Source organism: Excalfactoria chinensis, chromosome 3 (assembly GCF_039878825.1).
Source record: "Excalfactoria chinensis isolate bCotChi1 chromosome 3, bCotChi1.hap2, whole genome shotgun sequence".
In the NCBI taxonomy this organism is placed as follows: Eukaryota; Metazoa; Chordata; class Aves; order Galliformes; family Phasianidae; genus Excalfactoria; species Excalfactoria chinensis.
In genome coordinates, this window is record NC_092827.1 from 17,292,130 (window position 1) to 17,312,392 (window position 20,263).

The 20,263-nt window shown below is 34.9% G+C and overlaps 1 protein-coding gene across 3 annotated transcripts in view; it reads right to left on the reverse strand.

Moving 5' to 3' along the window:
- Nucleotides 1–20,263, reverse strand: part of SNTG2 (syntrophin gamma 2) — a 213,079-nt gene that overhangs the window by 75,537 nt on the left and 117,279 nt on the right. For all 3 annotated transcript variants that reach the window (XM_072333471.1, XM_072333470.1, XM_072333472.1), the window contains exons 7-8: nt 15,276–15,363; nt 11,132–11,223 (exon numbers count right to left, since the gene is read on the reverse strand). In XM_072333471.1, the coding sequence (XP_072189572.1) occupies nt 11,132–11,223; nt 15,276–15,363 (180 nt within the window). The remainder of the gene's footprint in view (nt 1–11,131; nt 11,224–15,275; nt 15,364–20,263) is intronic.

Here is a 20,263-nt window from a genome sequence, read left to right on the forward strand (position 1 = left end):
TGATGGTAACTGGCTTTGTTACCACTGCTTTTGAAAGCAGTGTTTACACATAAAAATCAATTAAATCAGGAACAGATCAGAAAATGATTGAAACTAATGCTCATTGTACCAGTCAACATCTATGATCATGATTATGAGTATAAAAGGCTTATTTAATGAACAATAAAATGAGGTAGGAGTTTCTTTCTAAACGCATAAAAATCATAAAGCAGAAAGTTTACATTAGTATTTACATCTCTGCAATATCATAATACCTACATATTTGACTTTATAAGCTAGTTGTGTTAGCTACAGAAAGGCAAATAGGAAGGATTCAGAGATACAGATTCAGGTCAAGGTCAAGCATCTTTGCTATCTATATCTGGAAATTATTTGTCCCAGTTTGTACAAAGAATTTAGAGGTAGAAAAGGGAGTTGAGAGTTGATTACCTTTTTAAGAGCCATAAACATATAGTGAGTAGTACTTACAAAAGCAAATAAGCCATATGATGATCCAGCTTCAGTTCTTTTACACTCAGGTGTTAAAAACCATAACATTTTCTCAAAATAGAAAGCATTCTGGGAATTGCTTTATTTACTCTTCCTGCACATAAAGCCTTAGAGTTGTATTTTTCCTAAAGCTCTTTCTTACAGTCAGCAAGCGTTGATCTTTCCATTTATTTCTTTAAATAAACAAAAACACTGACTTTCAGGCTCTAGCAAGATGACTGAGAATTAATAATTGAGGAACACTTTTCCAATTGATGAAAAATGAGCAATGAAATTGCCCGAACTGGTAAGACAAAAGTATGACTTAGACAGAAAATCCTTCAGGGAAAGTAGTTTTATTTAGAGTATTTACAATGCCTAGAACAATCCAGCTTTCATTTGATTGATGTGTCCTGATGTTGTTGCAGCATGAATATTTGATAATTAAGTCTAAAAACTAATTCACTGTTCTAGATCTAGCCACAAAAAAGCTAAGATGGCTTGAAAACTTAGTTTTAAGTTGTTAATATCATGGTGAAGAATCTCATGCATACTTAAGTATTCTGTACAGATAAAACTCAAGCTACAAATGATCAATAGAATCTGACTGCCCCAAAACTGAAATGTCGAAGACTAAAGCAGAAGGTAGCTTATTACAATCAAATAGAAGTGCTTGAAAACGTTCACTGAATTTAAAGGAATCAGAAAACAAAGCAGCATAAAATTTCCCAAAACATCTTCACCTATTACTTCCATCCATTCCACTCTCCAGATACAGGTGCTATCTAGATAATTTAAACAATAAAGTCTGTTTCATAAAAAATTTCAGTTGTTCTTTTAACAGGCTGTCAAAGTAATATTTCAGTGTGATCTCTTATAATTCAGTCAAATGTTTTGGTAGGACACCAGTGTAGAGAAGAAATATCTCCAATGTAGGTAAGGATCAGAATTTTCAAAGATCTATATTATAATTCTTCACTGGATTCACTAATTAAAAGGAAGATATGGCCAAAAAAAACTTTTGGGGTCAAAATTTGTTAACCCCAAAATTCTGATACTGCAATAGCACAGTACAAAATCCTAAACATTTCAAACTGATGTAAATTCCCAAAGAAATCTGGCTTTTGTAGAACATTTCAAAGTTTTTCCATTTCTTACTAAGCCATATTCTACTAATGAGTTTATGGTATTGCAGAAATTAGAAATCTCTTTATCTCAGTTAAGGACAAAATACATACAGCATATCCATGGTCAAAAGGCCACTGCACAACAATTAGATACTACCACAGATCCAGCAGTTCATTTTGTTCAGTTTGCCCTATAATCTACTAACACTTCAGCCTGAGCGACATTCTTCAATGCATTCCTCAAAACTATACAAACAAAAATATAGCAACCTCAAGAAGATGCAAGCCAAATGTAACTTTGGCAAACAGAAGTCACACCTTACAAATCTTTTAGAGTTGCCCAAAGCAGCCAGTAAATATGAGGGGGCCAATTGCTAAGAAGAACTTGGGTATACAAAAAACATTTGTCCCCCACAAAGGTTTCCTAACTGATTTACTAGGAAGTGAGGCAAAACACTCATTCAATAATTACAATAAATCAAGAAAACACTACAGTAAATAACTAGTTTTCACTATGCAGGACACTATCAGTGGAATCCCAGGCATATATGCCTGGAATTATCACTGGTTAATTATTGATTTATCACTGATCAATGATCTGGACGAAATGATAAGCAACAGACTAATTTTACTGCTCACAAAAAGTAATAAAGAAATGTCAACTGTGTACGGGCTGGTCCGGTCCGTGAAAAAAATCAAACTACTAACTGCAGCAGAAGAAGCTTATGTTGCTGAATGAATGAGAGATAAAAGGGCTGCTAAAGTATCATAGATAAATATACAACAATACATGTGAGGAAAGATAGTAAAAGTAAGGGTAGAAACAAAGAATACATTTCTTTATATAAAAAAAAAGTCTGGCTCCAGAAGCCCCCATACAAGAATTCTTTAGAGGGGAATAGAATATACAATTTAAATAATTCTACATATTTCCTCTGTTCTTGGGTTATCTTGAGGGCATCTGTTGGGGATTACCTTTTTGTCTAGATGGCCCATTTGTCTGACTTGAGATACTGAGGTGGCTTGAATTTCAAGCCTTCTGTTCTACTAAACAGCTGCTGCTCATGTTACCCACACCAGTCCCAAAAAGGACTAATAAAATGTGGCTATTTAGAGAGCATCTATCCTCTCCATTCATTTCACACCTTTGGATTTCTACTGAGATCACTAACAATGTTGCCAATTAATGCCAATTTGTTTGTAACACCTGCCTATTATGAAATGGATTGAGTACAAAAATCTCATTTCTGACAGAACACTGAACAAGGATCAGTTTATAATGACACATAATCACTACCCACCTGGGACAGCTGTGTACTGCTTCCCTGGAGGAGGAGCTGATCTTATATCCCATTAGTAATCACTGACCTATGAAGGACAAAGTGGGCAAGGGCTTTTTTGCTTTTTAAAATACATTCTATAGCTACGTATTATGAGACAAGAAGTAATACCATAAGTAGAATGGAAAGTCCTCCTTTAAGTAGGAGAGATAAACAGACATGTCTCTGTAATTAATCTTCTGCAAAGAATATAGGAAAAAGTAAACAGATCATAGCTGGCTGGGATTGCCAGCTTTTAGTCTTCATATATAATTTGCAGGGCTTGGGCAACTCAGCTATTTTACCTTACATTTTATTTTATTTACTCATTAATTTTAAAAACTCTGCAAGAAAAATGCCATATCCTCAAAGAGAAGCACTTCTGAATTCTTGCCAGTAATTTGGTTTGCAGCTTCTGTTAGGGCTGCAACTTGAAAGCAGTCACAGTGATATATTTGGATGTATTACACACTGCTCTTTCCTCAAACATGGGCTATAGGCAGGCTGAAGCTGGGTTAATTCAGTTTTACACTCAGTAATACATCCACTTTGTTGAGCAAGCTTAAGATTGCCTTTAAATATACTTTCCAATTCATACTATAACTCATAATTCATACTATAATTCATAATACTGTCCAGTTCACAGAAAGGCAAAAATATTCCTAGTGGGTGAAAGTAAGGACCATACCTGAAATACCAGTGTATTTACAACACTCATATTACAAGTAAGCAACAATGACAATGACAATTAGTACAGTTTTTTTTCTTAGAAGATTAAAGTAAACAGCATAAATGATTTATTCCCTTGAATGAAGTTGCTTGTTTATTATCAGGCTGCTGACACTAGCCTTAAGGAATGAATTCAGGACATCTTACCCAAGTCCGTCCGTCCTTCCTTCCTTCCTTCCTTCCTTCCTTCCTTCCTTCCTTCCTTCCTTCCTTCCTTCCTTCCTTCCTTCCTTCCTCCCTCCCTCCCTTCCTCCCTCCCTTCTTGCTTTTTTTTTTTTTATTCTACTTTTTCTTTAGAGAACATCATTGAGAATTTCTGAAGTGTATCAAATGTTTCTCTGCACATACTAGCATATACTGTACATGCTAGCAACAATAATACAAAATCTGAACAACATACTGAAATATTTTCCTAGGAAAAACAACATTGGAATACTATAACATGGTCTAGCATAGCTTAATTTTCTTCATACCTGAAGAAAACAGCAAATACATTTTAATGGATTTTTTTTTTTTAATTTTTTTTTTAAATTCTTGACCAAAACCCATTAGTGAAGCTGCACACTTTACCAAAACCCATTACTGCAGCACACTCAAAAGAAAGCCCCCTATATAATATGCTTTTCAAAGTAGGAAGATTTGTCTAGATTTGTTTTACAGTTATTTTGGAAGAAAGAGTTACATCATTTCTTGTAACAGCACTGGCAATGCCTCAAATCACAGTGAATTGAATCAGCTCTCTCTATAGGTTTCAGTCAGGTCAGTGACAAATCTATGAGTACACTATATGTATTTATGCAACATGCATATACAAAAAACATACATATAGAGGTAGCATTAGTTCTCAGTGAATCAATGAACTGACCCAACCAATGCATGGCTGAGCATTTGCCAATAATTATTCTAGGGAAACACAAAAAACAGATGCTGTTGACTGGCTGGGGAAGAAAACAAGACTGCTTCATTTTGCAGTACAAGAGTCTTACATTACCTAACATTAATCATGGAACAACACAATTACAAATCTTTAGTCATGAGAAGAAACCGGACTGAAACATGTGACGCCCAGCTAAAGAAACAATTTGATGAGGTATCTTCTTAAATAGAAGTCAATTAGAGCATTTGACTTGTCTTAAGATTCAGAGGCTTTTAATGAATATCAAAATGCCTTTGCATTACTTTGATATAGCATTAGCACAGATGATGGACTGTGTTTATTTATTTTTAATGGAATGCTTAGATGCAGGTGCACAATTCTGCGACAGCTTTAAGAAGACAGTAATTACGTGATAAAGTATGCATCACCAAATCATTTAATAGATAAAGGCTTTTATACAGGAAACAAGCCCTTCTGGATGAAGTAACAATTTGTACAAGTAATTTCATGTCTTTAAAATTGAATGAGAGAAGGAACTTTTAATTATACAGCTCTACTCTGCATTATTTTAAGTGACACAGGTTATTTAATTAAATGAGAAAAAGGTAAAACAGTATGTGAGACAAGGATACTAACTCTCCATTTCTAATGCAAAAAAGAAACAGATTCAATTTTAATGCTTCATTACATGCAGGCTTCTAAAAATTAATGGCGGTTCTTGAAGACATTTAATGCTTTTTAATTAACAGGTGGATTTGCAGGCACCAAACACTTATATGTGGTGTTTACATGGAGAGTCTGTACATGTCTTAAGGATCTACACCGCTCTACTCACTGCAATAGACAGTCATTTCAGTGACTGGGACTATTATTCTGCTGGTGAGCAACAAATTAAAAATCTTGTGATTATATAAATTTCTCTAGAAGTGATTTACAATGGAAAAAATAAATGAATATTTCATTACAGCTGCAGTGCTAGCTGTTATTATTATTATTATTTTTTAATGAGCCAATAAGGTACAAACCTGACTAAGGTATTTTTAGAGAATACGTAAGGACTAGTATGCCTTTTGCTGTAATTTGTTTCCCTCAGGCTAGCATGTAATTGGTTCCTGAGTAACCTTAACAACCTTGCCTGCAACATCTTTCCTTGACTTAATTTGGTGGGGTTGGAAATGGGGACAGGGTAGTTTATTTTACATCTCAGCAGAAAAGGAGAAAGTAATTAGGACTCTTCTCAAAATATAACAAAACACACATAAAAGGTATATAACAAACAGAACAGAATATAATGTGAGATTATTGTTCTGTTACTTTATAAACAGAGGTGCACATGATTTTTGGCTGCTACAGACATCTTTTGGCAGCCTTGCATATCTCAACATGGGATGTGGTGTCCTTGCTTAGAAAAATTGGCTCCTGGTTAGTGAACTTTTTTGGCCTTAACATACTCTGACCATCCTTCCAGATGAATTTGAAACTTGCCTTTTACTCCTATCACTGACTAGAAACTAGAAAACTTGTAGGAACTTGTGGAGTGACAATGAGTAGAACTTTGTGGAAGGACCCTTGCCTTGATGTGGTTTTTTTTTTTTTTGTTTTTTTTTTTGTTTGTTTGTTTGTTTTTTTTAATTATTATAAGCCTTTTACATGTGTTTGAACTGCAAGAGTACATCTGTGCTAACATAACAACTTGAGACAGGTCATTTTTCTGCAGATAATCACAATAATAATGCTTGCTTTCACTTCTAAAGCATCAGATTCTTTATGTAGTTGCCAATCTCATGAATGCTCCCACATAATACAAATTCCTTCTAACCGTCAACTTCCAATACTGCCTTCTAGCATATCTGAAAGATTACTGTTTTTTCTGTTAACCATGTTGCCAACAAATGATAAATACTAATAATTTTGCTTAATCATGCTTAACTTCTTTTGATCTAGCCTTGCCCTTAAACAGTCTACTGAGAAGATTCTAACAGGAGAATGGGTAACAAGGGGAAAAAAAAAAAAAAAAAAAGTGATTCTGTACAAAAAACCAACCAAACAAAGGCAAAACAAAGAAACAAACAAAAAAGCAAATTTAATTCAATTTATTTCATACGTTGTTCTTATTGTGCATTTCTGAACATAATAGGCCAAACAGAAGAGCATCACTTATAACAATAAAAATTGTCGCCCAAAACCTCTATGCAAATGAAAGGTACTCAAAGTCACAAGTGAAATTAAAAAAAAAACCAAAAGCATAATGATCCCATTTCTACCAGAAATTGTATCTCTTTATCTTCTTTTTATCTCTGTTTCTGCTGCTGCTGAAAACGAAAATGAAAAAATTCATAGGAATAGAAGAAATTGCACATTCACAAGAGAGGACAGCATATGGGAAAGTAGGTAAAAAATGAAAAAGTGAAACCTAATAATAACCAGTTGCTACTTTTTTTTACTTGGCACATTATTTACGTTTTTTTTTTTTTTTGTTTTTTTTTTTTTTTTTTTTTTTTTTTTTTTTTCCTGAAAGATAAACAACAAAGCTGGAACCTTTTATTCAACCTTTCCTGGTCTTTGATTTATTTGCCGGTGCGAAAGAACTGGATTTAGGCTATTCACGCTTAAAAAATTTAAGCCTCCTTCTTGAACTGTGAACTGTGAGTGAATATCAGATTAACATTCAGTGCTTTATTGGAACATTTCTGAAACAACTACTAGATGTCACAAAGCAGCAAATATTGTTTAGTATTCATTTATTTATAAGCTAGGAAAACTTTCCTTTTCAGTGTCATTATTCCTTTCACCACAATTTGTTAAGGCTCTAAGTTTAAAAAAACAACAGCAGAAACAAACAACAGCTACAAAACATTAAAACCATATTTGACATTTATCTACACAGCAGAAGCAACTAACATGAATCAGATATTAAATAGAAAAGGAAATAAGTCCATGGAAAGGATTAACAATGACAGTGTGGATCAATACACCTAAAAGATTACACTTTTAGAGATACCTTTGTTCATTTCATTAATGTCATAGTAAAAGTCAACTCAGAGTTAAAGAAACAGCACTTTTGAGTAACTAAATCCCAATTAAACAATTTACTTACTCAACATCAAAAGCATTTCATAAACAGATCTATATTAATTACTTCCTACTGTGTACTAAAAAGCCTTCTTCCAGGTTCTACAGCTATGTTCCCTGAGAGGCATAATCAGAAACCGAAAACTTGGATCATTTTCCCTGTACGTGAAAAGGGAATGGTCATTTCATATTTTATTAATGGGAAAAATGATCATGATTATTTGTAGTGTGTTTACCTCATTTCATATGGGCTCTTACCATGCCAGCAGTTCAAAATATTTAAGTATAACAAGCTCTGTTTACTTAAGTGTTTTGTGTTCAACAAATGGAATACATAGCGATGATTACTTTCATGACTAGCACTGTCCCTGTAAGTTACCTATTTTTCTAATTATTTCATGCATTATGTTTTATGTCTGTACATTATCAAATAATGCGCTATGAATTGGAAGTCAATTTAAGGTTTTAATGCTTTCATACTCAGTAATAAAATCACTCAGATTGTGAGTTGGCAGAGTCTACTGGAATCACATACTAAATCACTCCAACATAAAAATTATTGATCTGAAATCTTGAAACTTTTTTGATGTGAGCTACTGATGGCAAACATGGAGAATAAAATACAACTTAAGAATGACAAATAGTATCTTTATACAGAGTTGGAAAGCACTATGGAAACATGCAAGAGTGAAACTATTGGACCTTTTAGGTACAGAACAACAACTTGATCTCAATTAAGTGGTCTATTAGCTGCACCAATCAAGAATAGTTTCTACTCTCAGCAAGAGAGTCTCCATGCCCTTGCCTGGATTCTCTTCCCTTTTGGCCTCTACTGGCTTGGGATTGATCTATACCATTCACTCTGAAGCAAGGACTAGCATATACATTTTAAGAATTATCATTCTATACATGCCACCAAGTGTTGGGCAGCTGTATTTTTTTTTTTTTTTTTTATATAAACCATACATGGTGCTGAAGTAGGCAATATCTTTCTTAGAGCAAAACTTTTGTTTAAACAGATGAAACAAAACAACTGAAGAAAAAAAAAATATAAGAACATAACAATTCAGGGAAGTTTGGGCAACTTTCTTACTATTCAGCAGTCTTAATAATTTGTTTTTTCACAGGCCTCTTATCTATCTGTCTATCTATCTATCTATCTATCTATCTATCTATCTATCTATCTATCTATCTATCTATCTCTCCATACATTCATTTTCACAGAAACACAGAACTGTAGGGGTTGGAAGGCACCTACAGAGATCATCAAATCCAACCCCCTGCCAAAACAGGTCCCCTACAGCAGCAGCCTGACCACAGGTAGGTGGTCCAGGTAGGTCTTGAATGTCTCCAGAGGAGATTTCACAAACTCCCTGGGCAGCCCATTCCAGTGCTCCATCACCCTCACTGTGAATAATTTCCTATGCATATTGGTGCAGAATTTCCTATGCTCCAGTTTATGACTATTTCCTCTTGTCCTGTCCCGACAGACCACTGAAAAGAGGTTGGCCACGTCTCTGACTACCACAATTTACCAGAGAGCTGGCCTGAAAATCTAAAATATTTTGGATAGTTACTGTTTCTTTTCTACTGTCTTGTAGTTAAAATCCTTTGCATGTATATACAGTAATCACTGGCCTATGGAGCAGCTCCTTTGAACCTTCTGTGTTCTCTAAAATTTCAGGTTATAATTAGTAAACTGCATCAGATACAGATGAATGCATCTGACACTACTCATCTTTAAAGCATTTGTCACAGTGCCCAAGCACAAAATAATTAGACGTGAAGAGCTTGCTTTAGCTTTTGCTATGTTTAAGAGTTCTATATTGCAAACTGTTCAAGTACTGTAGGAAAAAAAATCCTGAAGATCATGCTATCTCACATATAACAGTAATTTCACAGAAGAGGTGATAAGGATATGTGTAACAGAGGAAATCTAGCACTAAAACTGAAAATAGGGTGATCATATTAGGCAGAAATAGTTGATGTTATCATGGCTGATTCGCTTTGTATATGATACAAACCAGTATCACGACAACATATTATGCTGTATTATGTGAATGTTAGAGCCTGAATGATACATTAGCTCAGGAATATCTATATTTATATATATTCTATATATATTATATCTCAGTATATTTATACTTCAGCATAGGAAGTTCCGCACGAATGTGCGCAAGAACTTCTTTACAGTGAGGGTGACGGAGCACTGGAACAGGCTGCCCAGGGAGGTGGTGGAGTCTCCTTCTCTGGAGATATTCAAGACCCGCCTGGACGCCTACCTGTGTGACGTGGTGTATGGAGCCTGCTTTGGCAGGGGGGTTGGACTCAATGATCTCTAGAGGTCCCTTCCAACCCCTACATTTCTGTGATTCTGTGATTTCTTTCAGAGCAGGCATGCTGAATGATAGCCTGGTAAGACTGCCGTAAAAATCATCATTTAGTCCTCATTCCCATCCTTTACTTTAAAAGACTTAATTTTTGGAACAGCGCTTCCAATCATGACTATATATGCATTCTCTAATACAGCATGGATCTGACTGTTGTTTGGAAGGTACATATGACTGCAACACAAACTTATAAGATGTAGCAGACTACTCAAAGCAAGGTGATATTAAAATGGGACTTAAATATCTTCTATCATTTTCTACATATTTATCAGACAAAAAATAGCCTCAAGGCTATTTTATACAGAAGGGTTGTGCTTAAAAAATTGCAAAGGTTGGGAAAAGCAGCAGAATCTGGTATGTCTGAACAAAAAACAAACAAAAAAAATTAATATCCACCTACAGCTGCAATTAGTTATGAGTAAAACAAGTTTAGAGAAGGAACAGCTGTTCCTATACAACTATTATTTACATCTTCAATCTTCATTTTAAGACAGCAACGCTGTCACCTACTAAGAAATCCTATCGTCTTTGGTTTTGACAGCTAGCTATCTTTCCCAGAAAAAAAAAAAAAAAGAAAAAAAAAAGATAAATAAAAAAAAAAAAGATAAAAAAAAGGATTTGCACAACGATGCATTTAATTCAATAACAACTATTTGCTCCAGAAAAAGAAGTGCATATTCTCTGGATTAAATAAATAAATAAATAAATAGTCTTTTAATTTGCTTTCTGCTTTCTCTTTTTGAAATTTCTGCTTTCTCTTTTTATTTCTGTCTCCTTTTCTTGCATGTTTTTCTATCATAAAAATTTGCTTCGAGAATTCAAACTTTATATTTTTTCTCAATTCTGTGTGCATTTCAGCATCTTTAGCTGTACTAAATTCCACAGAATAAGAACCTAGCCTTTCAGGAGCCCATGTTGACCACTTCGTAAGTACAGAATTTCGCAATAGCTGTTCTTGAAATTAAAGATTTAATGGCCAACAAGGAAGAAATTAAAACAAAATACCTCAACCAACCAAAATAAAGTCACTAAAAAAAAAATAAAATAAATAGAATAGCCATATGTTAGCATTATGTTAGCATCCTAAATCTTAGAACAGGGAGAGAATTTACTTATTTTACACCACGTTTTTAATATTCATTTGCTTACAGTATTGGCTGAATTCCCATTTAAATGCAAGCCACTGTCAAAGAGAGGTGATGAAGCTCCACTACTGTGATCACTGGAGGGTCCAGGGGAACCTGGAAATCAGATCATGAAAGACAATTGCTTATGTTAAAAATAAATGTATCTATCAGCAAATATTTGTTCTGGCTGTAAAAGACGGAAATAAATTTAATACCTACCACCACAACAACCTAAAAAAGAAAACACAACAAAACACCAACTCATTGAATGTTGTCCTATAAAGCCTATGCCCATGGAAACTTCTTTGATGCTTAACTGTTTGAAGGAGTAGACTTTTTTTTCTTTTTTCCTGAGAATGAAACATTCAAAACCAAGTAACAAGTTACACAAATTCCATTAATTTAATGACTGTCTTATTCAATGTTAAAAGTCTCATCTTGGAGTTATAATCATGGACAGTAAACTCTCAGACAAGTACTAATTGCATATGTATGTACATTTTACTAACAGATATATATATTTCTTAAAGTGCCAATTATTTTCAAGAATGATGCACATCCTCCAACTAAGAAATTAAAGCAAATAGTCATCTTGTAATGCTGACGCTATGTTAATAATTTAGTATAACAGCTGTATTCTTTGAGATATCTGTTTCTTTAACAGCTATGCATAGTGATCCTGCTTTAGCAGCTAATGAGAGTCTAGGAAAGCAATGCATTTGTATGCAGTAACTTACTTATAAGACAGAAACAGCACAAAGCCACATCATTGCATAATTTTTGCTTAAACGTATAATATTAACATATAGCACCAGTAATGCACAACTACAGTCAGAAAGCACTTGGTCTTGCCAATAAAGCACATAACATCAGTTTTACAGCATTAGATTCAACATCACCAAAACATTTTTTGTCTGAAGAAGTAACCTGAAACTGCCTGTAAATCAGTTCACATTAATAAGTCTGTCAAGTCTAACATCACTGGAGTCAGAAAGTCATTCCTAATCATACATTTTCATATGTGTCTGTAAAATTAAGTGCAAGGCATCAGTCCAATCTTTGGAAATTAGTTCATGTCTATCTAAAGAAAGTGGTTATTTAAAACAAACCATCTGCTATTGATAACACCCCCTCTGTGACTACAGTATCCCACTAAGTACTGATGTCAAAAGTAGGTGGTATGTTTAAAACTCTCAGCAACTATTGTTATTACCTACCTCTCTTCTTATTCCATCCAGATTGTAGGTAGACAGCCAACCTATGAGAAATGCAAACTTACTCTATGACAAATTTATGCTATCTATGTAATTTACATTTTTTTCTTAGCTGTGCCACTTCTGTTATCTTAAGAAAGCTAGGTCAGGAAGGATCCTATGAGTGTGAGGAAGAATGATTTTTACATAAGCAATAGATGAGAATACTCAGAAGAAATCCTTCCCCTGTGATATGAGAAGGGGTCACAAAGAGAGATATCAGGTGTACACGTACTTGCAGTTCACAAAAGCAACTGAGACACTCCTGAGGGTGGCAAGAAAAAGTAAGAACTCAGAGGTGAATGAAAGAAAGTTAAGGATCACAGGGGTGACTCAGGAAATTAAAAGCTAGCTGACGCAAAACCTAAAGCAAGAGCTGATTTGGAGTGGTACAGGTAGAGTTACTTATATGTCCTTTAAATTCTTTTTGACACAATGACTGAGATTTATAAAGTTATGGATTCTATTGCTTAATTTAATAAAACCTGGATTTTATTTACAGTTTAAAAGCCTTAATAAACATAAAAATATTTTCCAGATTTGATTACCTCAGAGTCCCATCAACAGATTTTATTTTTTTTCCATTTTAGACAATTAATTACACTAAAACTCTAAAAAAACAAACAAAACCTCCAACATGAAATAGACTGGCAGATCACTGTAAAGTAGATAGTCAGCAGGACTTTATGACAGTATGATTTGTCTTACAATCAATATTGCTAAATGATATTGGAGAGCTCCTTAGCATGGTCTACTGTGATAGAACAAGGTAAATGGTTTCAAACTAAAAGACAGGAATACATTGGTTATAAGGAAAAGAATATTTTACATAAAAGGTAGTAGAGCACAGGAACGGGTTGCCCAGAGAGGTGGTAGATGCCTCATCCTTGGAGACATTTGAGGTGAGGCTGGATCAGGCTCTGAGCACCTGTTTTAGCTGTAGGTGTTTCTGTTCATTACAGGGGAGCTGAACTAGATGACCTTCAAGGGACCCTTCCAACTCAAGTGATTCTGTGAATCTATGAATGATCAAGCATGGAGAAAATGAGGGACATCAACTACAATTTTCATCCTTCCTTTGAAATATTCTGTGATGGGGATGTTTGTCTTTGGTTTTGCCACATGGAAAAGACGCTTCATGCTCTTTGCAGTATTATTATTCATCCTCAGGTGTAAAGAAGGAAAAACATCTATCCTGCTTTCTTTGCTTTCTTCCTTTTTTTTTTTTTTTTTTTTCCTTTTTTGTGTGTGGTTAGATCGCCAGCTTTCTTCAGACTTTGTGGGAAAAGCCAAAAGATGAACAAGATGAACTTTACAAGTCCCTTTCAACTCAAACAATTCTAGCATTCTACAATTCTGTAGCATCCCCAAACACCTGAACCAAAAACCTTCACCTTACAAAAAACACCATCCTCTTTCAAAGGGTCTGTAGCCAGCCATTTGAAATCTGCCCCCATTACTGTTATTCAAGAGAAACCCATTCAGAGTAAGAAATTCAGTGTTATTTTAGACACAGACTGTCAAAATGCACAAGGAAGACAAAATGCTTTTTAACTGAAAGAGACATATTGTATACAAACTGCCTATTAGGGGCATTTTATTAGGCCTGCCTCCTTTACACAGAGCATGAGGAAATCTGATACGTTACACTACCCCGCTCAGTCTTGTCCATGATGTCATACCTACAGTACAGTATTCAAAAATATAACTTGGTATGATCAGACATTTAAGGAACTTAAGAAGTGTCCTTTCTTCTGAACTGGACTTGGAACCCCAGCACAAAGCTCACTACCTCCTCTCTCCAGCCATTTTATACTAGTTGAAACCAAGTTCAATAAGAAAGATGACCTATAGAAAATAACTTGACATAAATACTCCTTCAATTGGTGAGCAAATAAGCAAATAATGTCTGGAAAACCATGGAATATAGATCTTCTTTAAGGGGATACATAAGTGGTGGTACTTCTGTTAAAGAAGAGCTTCTCACAAGCCCATGCACAAAGCTGAATTACAGTCACAAAGAATCAGTGACACATATAATAAGTTAAGCAGCAATTCTAGTGAGCAGTAAAAAGCATCCCAGCTCACACTGCAGGCAAGACTGAAGTGCATACATGCATAAATCTGAAGTATCTTGTCCTTTCCTGGCATCCCAGAAGACTCAAGCTCATGGGCCCCCATCTCCAAGCATTCAGTCAGACCAGCTGCTACCCTGGCAGTTATAGTACTACAGTGTATTCATTCCAAATGCAACTATACTGTCTCTTCCTATTAACCAGTGTTATTACTATTTCTCATAAACACATAATTGGGAACTGTATCTGCCTCCCCTGATTCCTTCTCATAGCTTTTCCTTCATTCCCTACTATATCTCATACCGTGGCTACTGAAGACACAAGTTGTCACGGCAGGGAAAAATTTGCCTGCAGTTCTCATAATATTTTCTGGTGGCTCCACTCTTTTGAGGATTGTGAACAACTAATACAGAGTTTGGCATGAGTTTAGACATGAATACTGATTAATTAGCACTTAAGGATTAATTGCTTGTTTCTGTGTTTAGAAGAGACCCTAACTGCACCAAACTGCTGACTGTCTTGAAGGCATGTGCAGGACAAGTGGGTGACCAGGCCTAGCCAGCACTGGTACATGAAAGGCAGGTCCTGGTTGACCAACCCTGTCTCCTTCTATGATGAGTGACCTGCTCGGTGGATGAGAGAAAGGACTTTTGACATAGTTTACCTAGGCAGTACGCATTAGATTCTCACAGTGTAAGCCACAGAGTACACAAATAACTTCCTGTTTATTGCAATAAAACATTCAAGGATTGAATTAGCATTTCTATTACTGCCATCTTATTATAAGAATACAACAAGGAGGAAAATGAATTACTCCTATCCATTAATTGTCTCTTACCTAATGGGAGCTTTAAAAACGATGGAGCTTCCCTGAGGTACTGAACAGTAATGGTAACTTCATCACCAGCATTTCGCAGTAGGTGTACCTGTCAGTGAGACAAATAACAGCTACTTTAAACCACAGAACCACCAGTTGCGGAAAGCACATTAATGAAATCTGTATTTCTGTTGATCTATAAGATGCTCAGCATGAACATTTCTGAAGAGGAATGAAGACTATCTTGAGTATAAAGCCACACCAATAAAGGAGTAGGCAAGAGTAAATAAAAGAGTAGGCAAGCCCAATGGAATAACCTGAAGAAATAATTTAGTGGGCAACCTGATTTTATATACCAGCTGAACATAAATTCTCCAATCAAACTCATTTTATAAGGCTACTACAGAGTAGTAGCGGGGAGAAATGTTTTTATGAAGATACATAAATTATGTGCATGAATACATACATAAGTGCATAAATAATACAACACATATATTTTACATAGGGTTTATATTTTGAGTTAGGTGACAAATTACAGTCATTTTTTCATTTAAAGCATAGTTTTGATTTTCATGACTGTCTTCATTAAGTATAAATATTTGCTAATCAGAAGGGAACACATGTAGGTGTGCATTTCGTTATCTACACATGTATGTGTACAGCAGTACACATATTAAAACATCAGAATTTAGTTAAAGGCATAGCATACCACTGCATGAAGAACTCTTTAAAATGAATAACTTCAAATATATTTTGATATATATATATATATATATATATATATATATGTATATAATATATATATAATATATATATATATATATATTTGATGGAACTCAGTTCCTAATACAGGACAGAGGTATTCTCCAGCTACATATCCATGACTCAGGAAATAGGTATTATGTTTGGTTGGTATGCACACTGCAGCCTTGGTCCTGTTTGTCAGAAATAGATGTTAAGGCCTGTGATCTCTAATCTAAGCACAACAAGACCATGTGTGTATCAAGCAGAAATATAACCATAGAAATACGTAACTCCTATAGAAGTATTTACAGGTCTAATATGCTTGGAGGAAGCAGGTGCTTATACTGCTTCAGGCCACTATTTCAGCATACTGCCACATTGACTAACACAAGAAATAGGATTACCTCAAATATTAGTTCTTCCTGATGTGTACCTGAAATAATGCTTACAGCAAAAACTGATCTATTCACCTGCATAAAAAATATTAAGCTTATTCTTGAGGAATATGAAAATCCAGAACAAGTAAAGAAATCAAGCAGACACCTAAGCTAAGAATCTTAGGCTTTAAAAATGTGTTGGAAAAGACAGAGAAAAAATCTGACCATAAAAAATACAACACTTCCAAGTGTAGCACAACAGCAATACACATGGAGCAAAGCCATAATCCATTCTTTTTCTTACAGAGCCAGAAACAAGTTGTGAGATAGAAACAGTATCAACTTAGCATGAAAAGGAGTTAATTCTCTCAGTTCACTGAACTAGCCCTTTTGTCTTATTTTTGCTTACAAGTACAGTAAAACATCTTGAACCACAAAGCTTCGTTATTCATTTAAAAAAATAACACCACTCTTGAATGGTATAATTACCATGAATTATAGAAAAAATAATTTATTTTAATGCTTTTTCTTCATGATTTATCTACTTAATTACACACTTCGGTTCCTGATTTACTTGAAAACAATGCATATACAAATATCTGGGATACGACACTGTTACATACTGTGGATTGAAAAATATACTCCGAGCCGAATAAATTTTTCCCTGAAAGAATGGAAGTTTAAATAAATTTGCTTAAGGCTGACTGTTATCTGAAGCATGAAGACCCATCCCTAAGAAAGTAATGCTGCCATCCTTCAAAAACTCCGCAAATATCAGAGTACCACAGTGACTTCTCTCTGGATCTCCAGGTCTGTCTGAACTGTGATAAATGCACTATAATTGAAAAGACTTCAAAGCCAAATAACTCATAATTTTATAATTTGCAATGTTTTGTTGCTCAACAACTTTTATGTATTCATTGTGAAAAGAAAGAATTATCTCAGGAATCAAAAACAGAACACCAACTTCCCCTTCCTGCTCCCCCCTCCCCGCCCAACAACAAACAACCACCCACAAAAGTCAGAAATGGCTAAATTAAAAAACAAACATAAAATTCCTAAATGGAAGCTTAATCAACTGTTACTGATATATTCAGTATGTAAGAAACACATCAGTCAGTCTTTGGTGAACATACAGCATTGTCCACTAACAATAGTATGCAATGACAAAGAACGTGATTTCAGTTGAAGGATGGCCAGCTTTTAATGAAGGTTGTCTTGTATCATTCAGTGAAAAATCTAAGCCACATACTTTAGAAGTTATCAACAACAGCAAGTGATATGCTACATTCAGTTCAGAAACTGTTGATGATTCAGACACTGTTTCCTCTTCATATAACAAACTTTTTCACAGTTATCCTTTTTTGTACTAAGCCTCCCTAGTATAACAGGTATTTTGCAAACATCTGGAGTTAACACAGGAGGAAACGTAAGAATCAGTAAGAACCACTCTTGATTTCTATACAAATGAAGTACAGAGAAAAGTCACAGATCTATGGACTGATCAGCTCAGTGGAGCAAATCAGCGTTAGAATTTATATGAAATCATGCACATGTTCGGCATTTCAGGCATAAAGAACTGAATCCTGGGGCACCTAGAAAGTAATAAAATAAAAAATCCTCTTTTATTTTTACATTCTTACAGCTTGTAGAAGACCATATTAACGTATCTATGGACAAAATCGGCAACCTAATAATACTACTTGTCGCCTCCCCCCTACCCCCCAACTCCCCAAGCATTATAACATTACTATCACCATAAAACAGAAAATCATTTACAATATTCTGCACATATCAGAAAGAAATATGTTAGGCAAAATCTTTTGTACACTATCCCAGAACACCAGTCCATGATTAATTGCAACAGTGCTACTGTAAAAGCTAATATTTATTCACTGTAAGTCAGAGGGATTTATATATATTTTCATTCAATATTCAAATATTTTCTATACTGAATAGAATCATATGAATTGATTAGAGAAACATCATGCAAATCTCATTATGTCAGAGCCTTATGAAGGATTAGTTTCTCTACAGTATTGGCTGTAGCCATAGTTGTATTTGTGCAAGTACAGAGCTATGCTTTTTTTTCTATTAGACTTTTTGTTAACACTGTATTGGACAAAAACAAAAAAATACATTAAAAAAACAATCAATTAAAAACCTTCTAATTTCCTGATCCAGTTTTCTAACAGTTTTGATTCAGCGTGATAGTTTATTCGCCACCAGAAACACATGAATAGATTCACGTTCTATGCGTGTTTTGTCTGATATCTACATTGAACAAGAGCAGGCAACAGAATCTAGTCTCAATTCAGTAGCTAAACTAACATACCTCAATAATTAATGTTAGCTATGAGATTTACACGCTTATTTAGATGACTCTCCTGTTAAGAGCCAGTGACTTCATGAAGAGAAACAGTAGAATCCTTGAATCATCTAAGTTGGAGAAGACCTTCAAGATCACCAGTTTAACAACCAACCATCACTAAAATAAGTCCCTTAGTGACACATGCAAATATGTCTTGAACACCTCCAGGAACAGGAACTCAGAAGGTACACGTGGCAGCTCATTTCAATGCTTAAACTTAAGTACAACTCAAAGAGATATCCTCCACCCACAATCCACAGAGAGTTTATTCATCTCTCTTGTCATCATACATAATAATTTCATTAGTCATTTAAGTTTATGGGGGTGTAAATCCTCTACATAATTTTCAGTTTGAGAAAATTTACCAGTTGCAAAATAACTGAGCTCTTCTTATGTAAACAGATTAAGTCTAATCTTTTACAAACACATCTATTTAATTAATCAATCCAATATAACAAGGGTATTTCCTAAGTCATTTTTAGTTTGTGGATGAGTCCTCTTAATAATACCAGGATATGTTTCACAGTCCTTTATACCCTAATGAAAAACAAATGATCACACAGTATAGAGTGGTTGATTAGTCCAAAGCACAAAACATTACTTAGGCAGAAAATGATGGAAAAGAAAGGTGGAGATAAAAATGATACTGTTTCAGGGAAACTATGTCAGCTACAGCTGGAACTGACAGGTAAGACTGAAAATTAAGCTACAGGTTAGTCTGTGCATAGGATGTAAGTATCAAAAAAAGCAAAAGCAGAAAGGTCTTTCTAGAGATGGTCAGGGATAACAAAGGACAGTATATAACGGTCCTGAATGCCTGAAGTCTTGCTTTAGAGAAGAAATAAAAATAAAAAATGAATTCTCTCAACTCCTTCAAAGACATTCCAGATTTATTCATGGATGGTCTATGCTCCTTTGTTCTCATTCCATCAATCTTTATTAATATTTAGCTCTCTTTCTAACTGTTTTATACAGCAATGACAGCCAAAGTCCCTGAAGGTAAGAACTACCTTCCCTGTGGTGATCACCTGCCACACTTACTGCTCCTCACAGCTCCACTTCTATTTGCCTTTCCTTCTACCTGTTTATAACAGTGGCTGTCATTGCACAGGGTGCTGAGGGCTGTGGTCCAGGTGCTGAAGGTGTACAGATGGAGTGCTGGCAGCAATGCCAACAGCAGGATGGATGCAGGTGCCAGTGGTCACCTTGTGCAGGTCTGGGGACAAGCAAAGATATTGATTAATTTAGTCAATTTTGTAAAAGAAACTACAACAACATGTGCTAATATTTCTGAATTCTAAGATAGAGATTTCCTGATTTTAACTGTAATAAAATATGTAAAATGTAATCCCAATTCATGTATATAATGTTTACTTACGCATTTTTTTCCTAACTAACCGTTAGTTATACTGTTTCCCCTCAAGAATTATGCATTTTTCCCTTATAACACTTTACATAGAGCTAGCTTCAATTTGTGAAGTATATTTCTATTATATACAGTTTTCACGTGCCTCTAA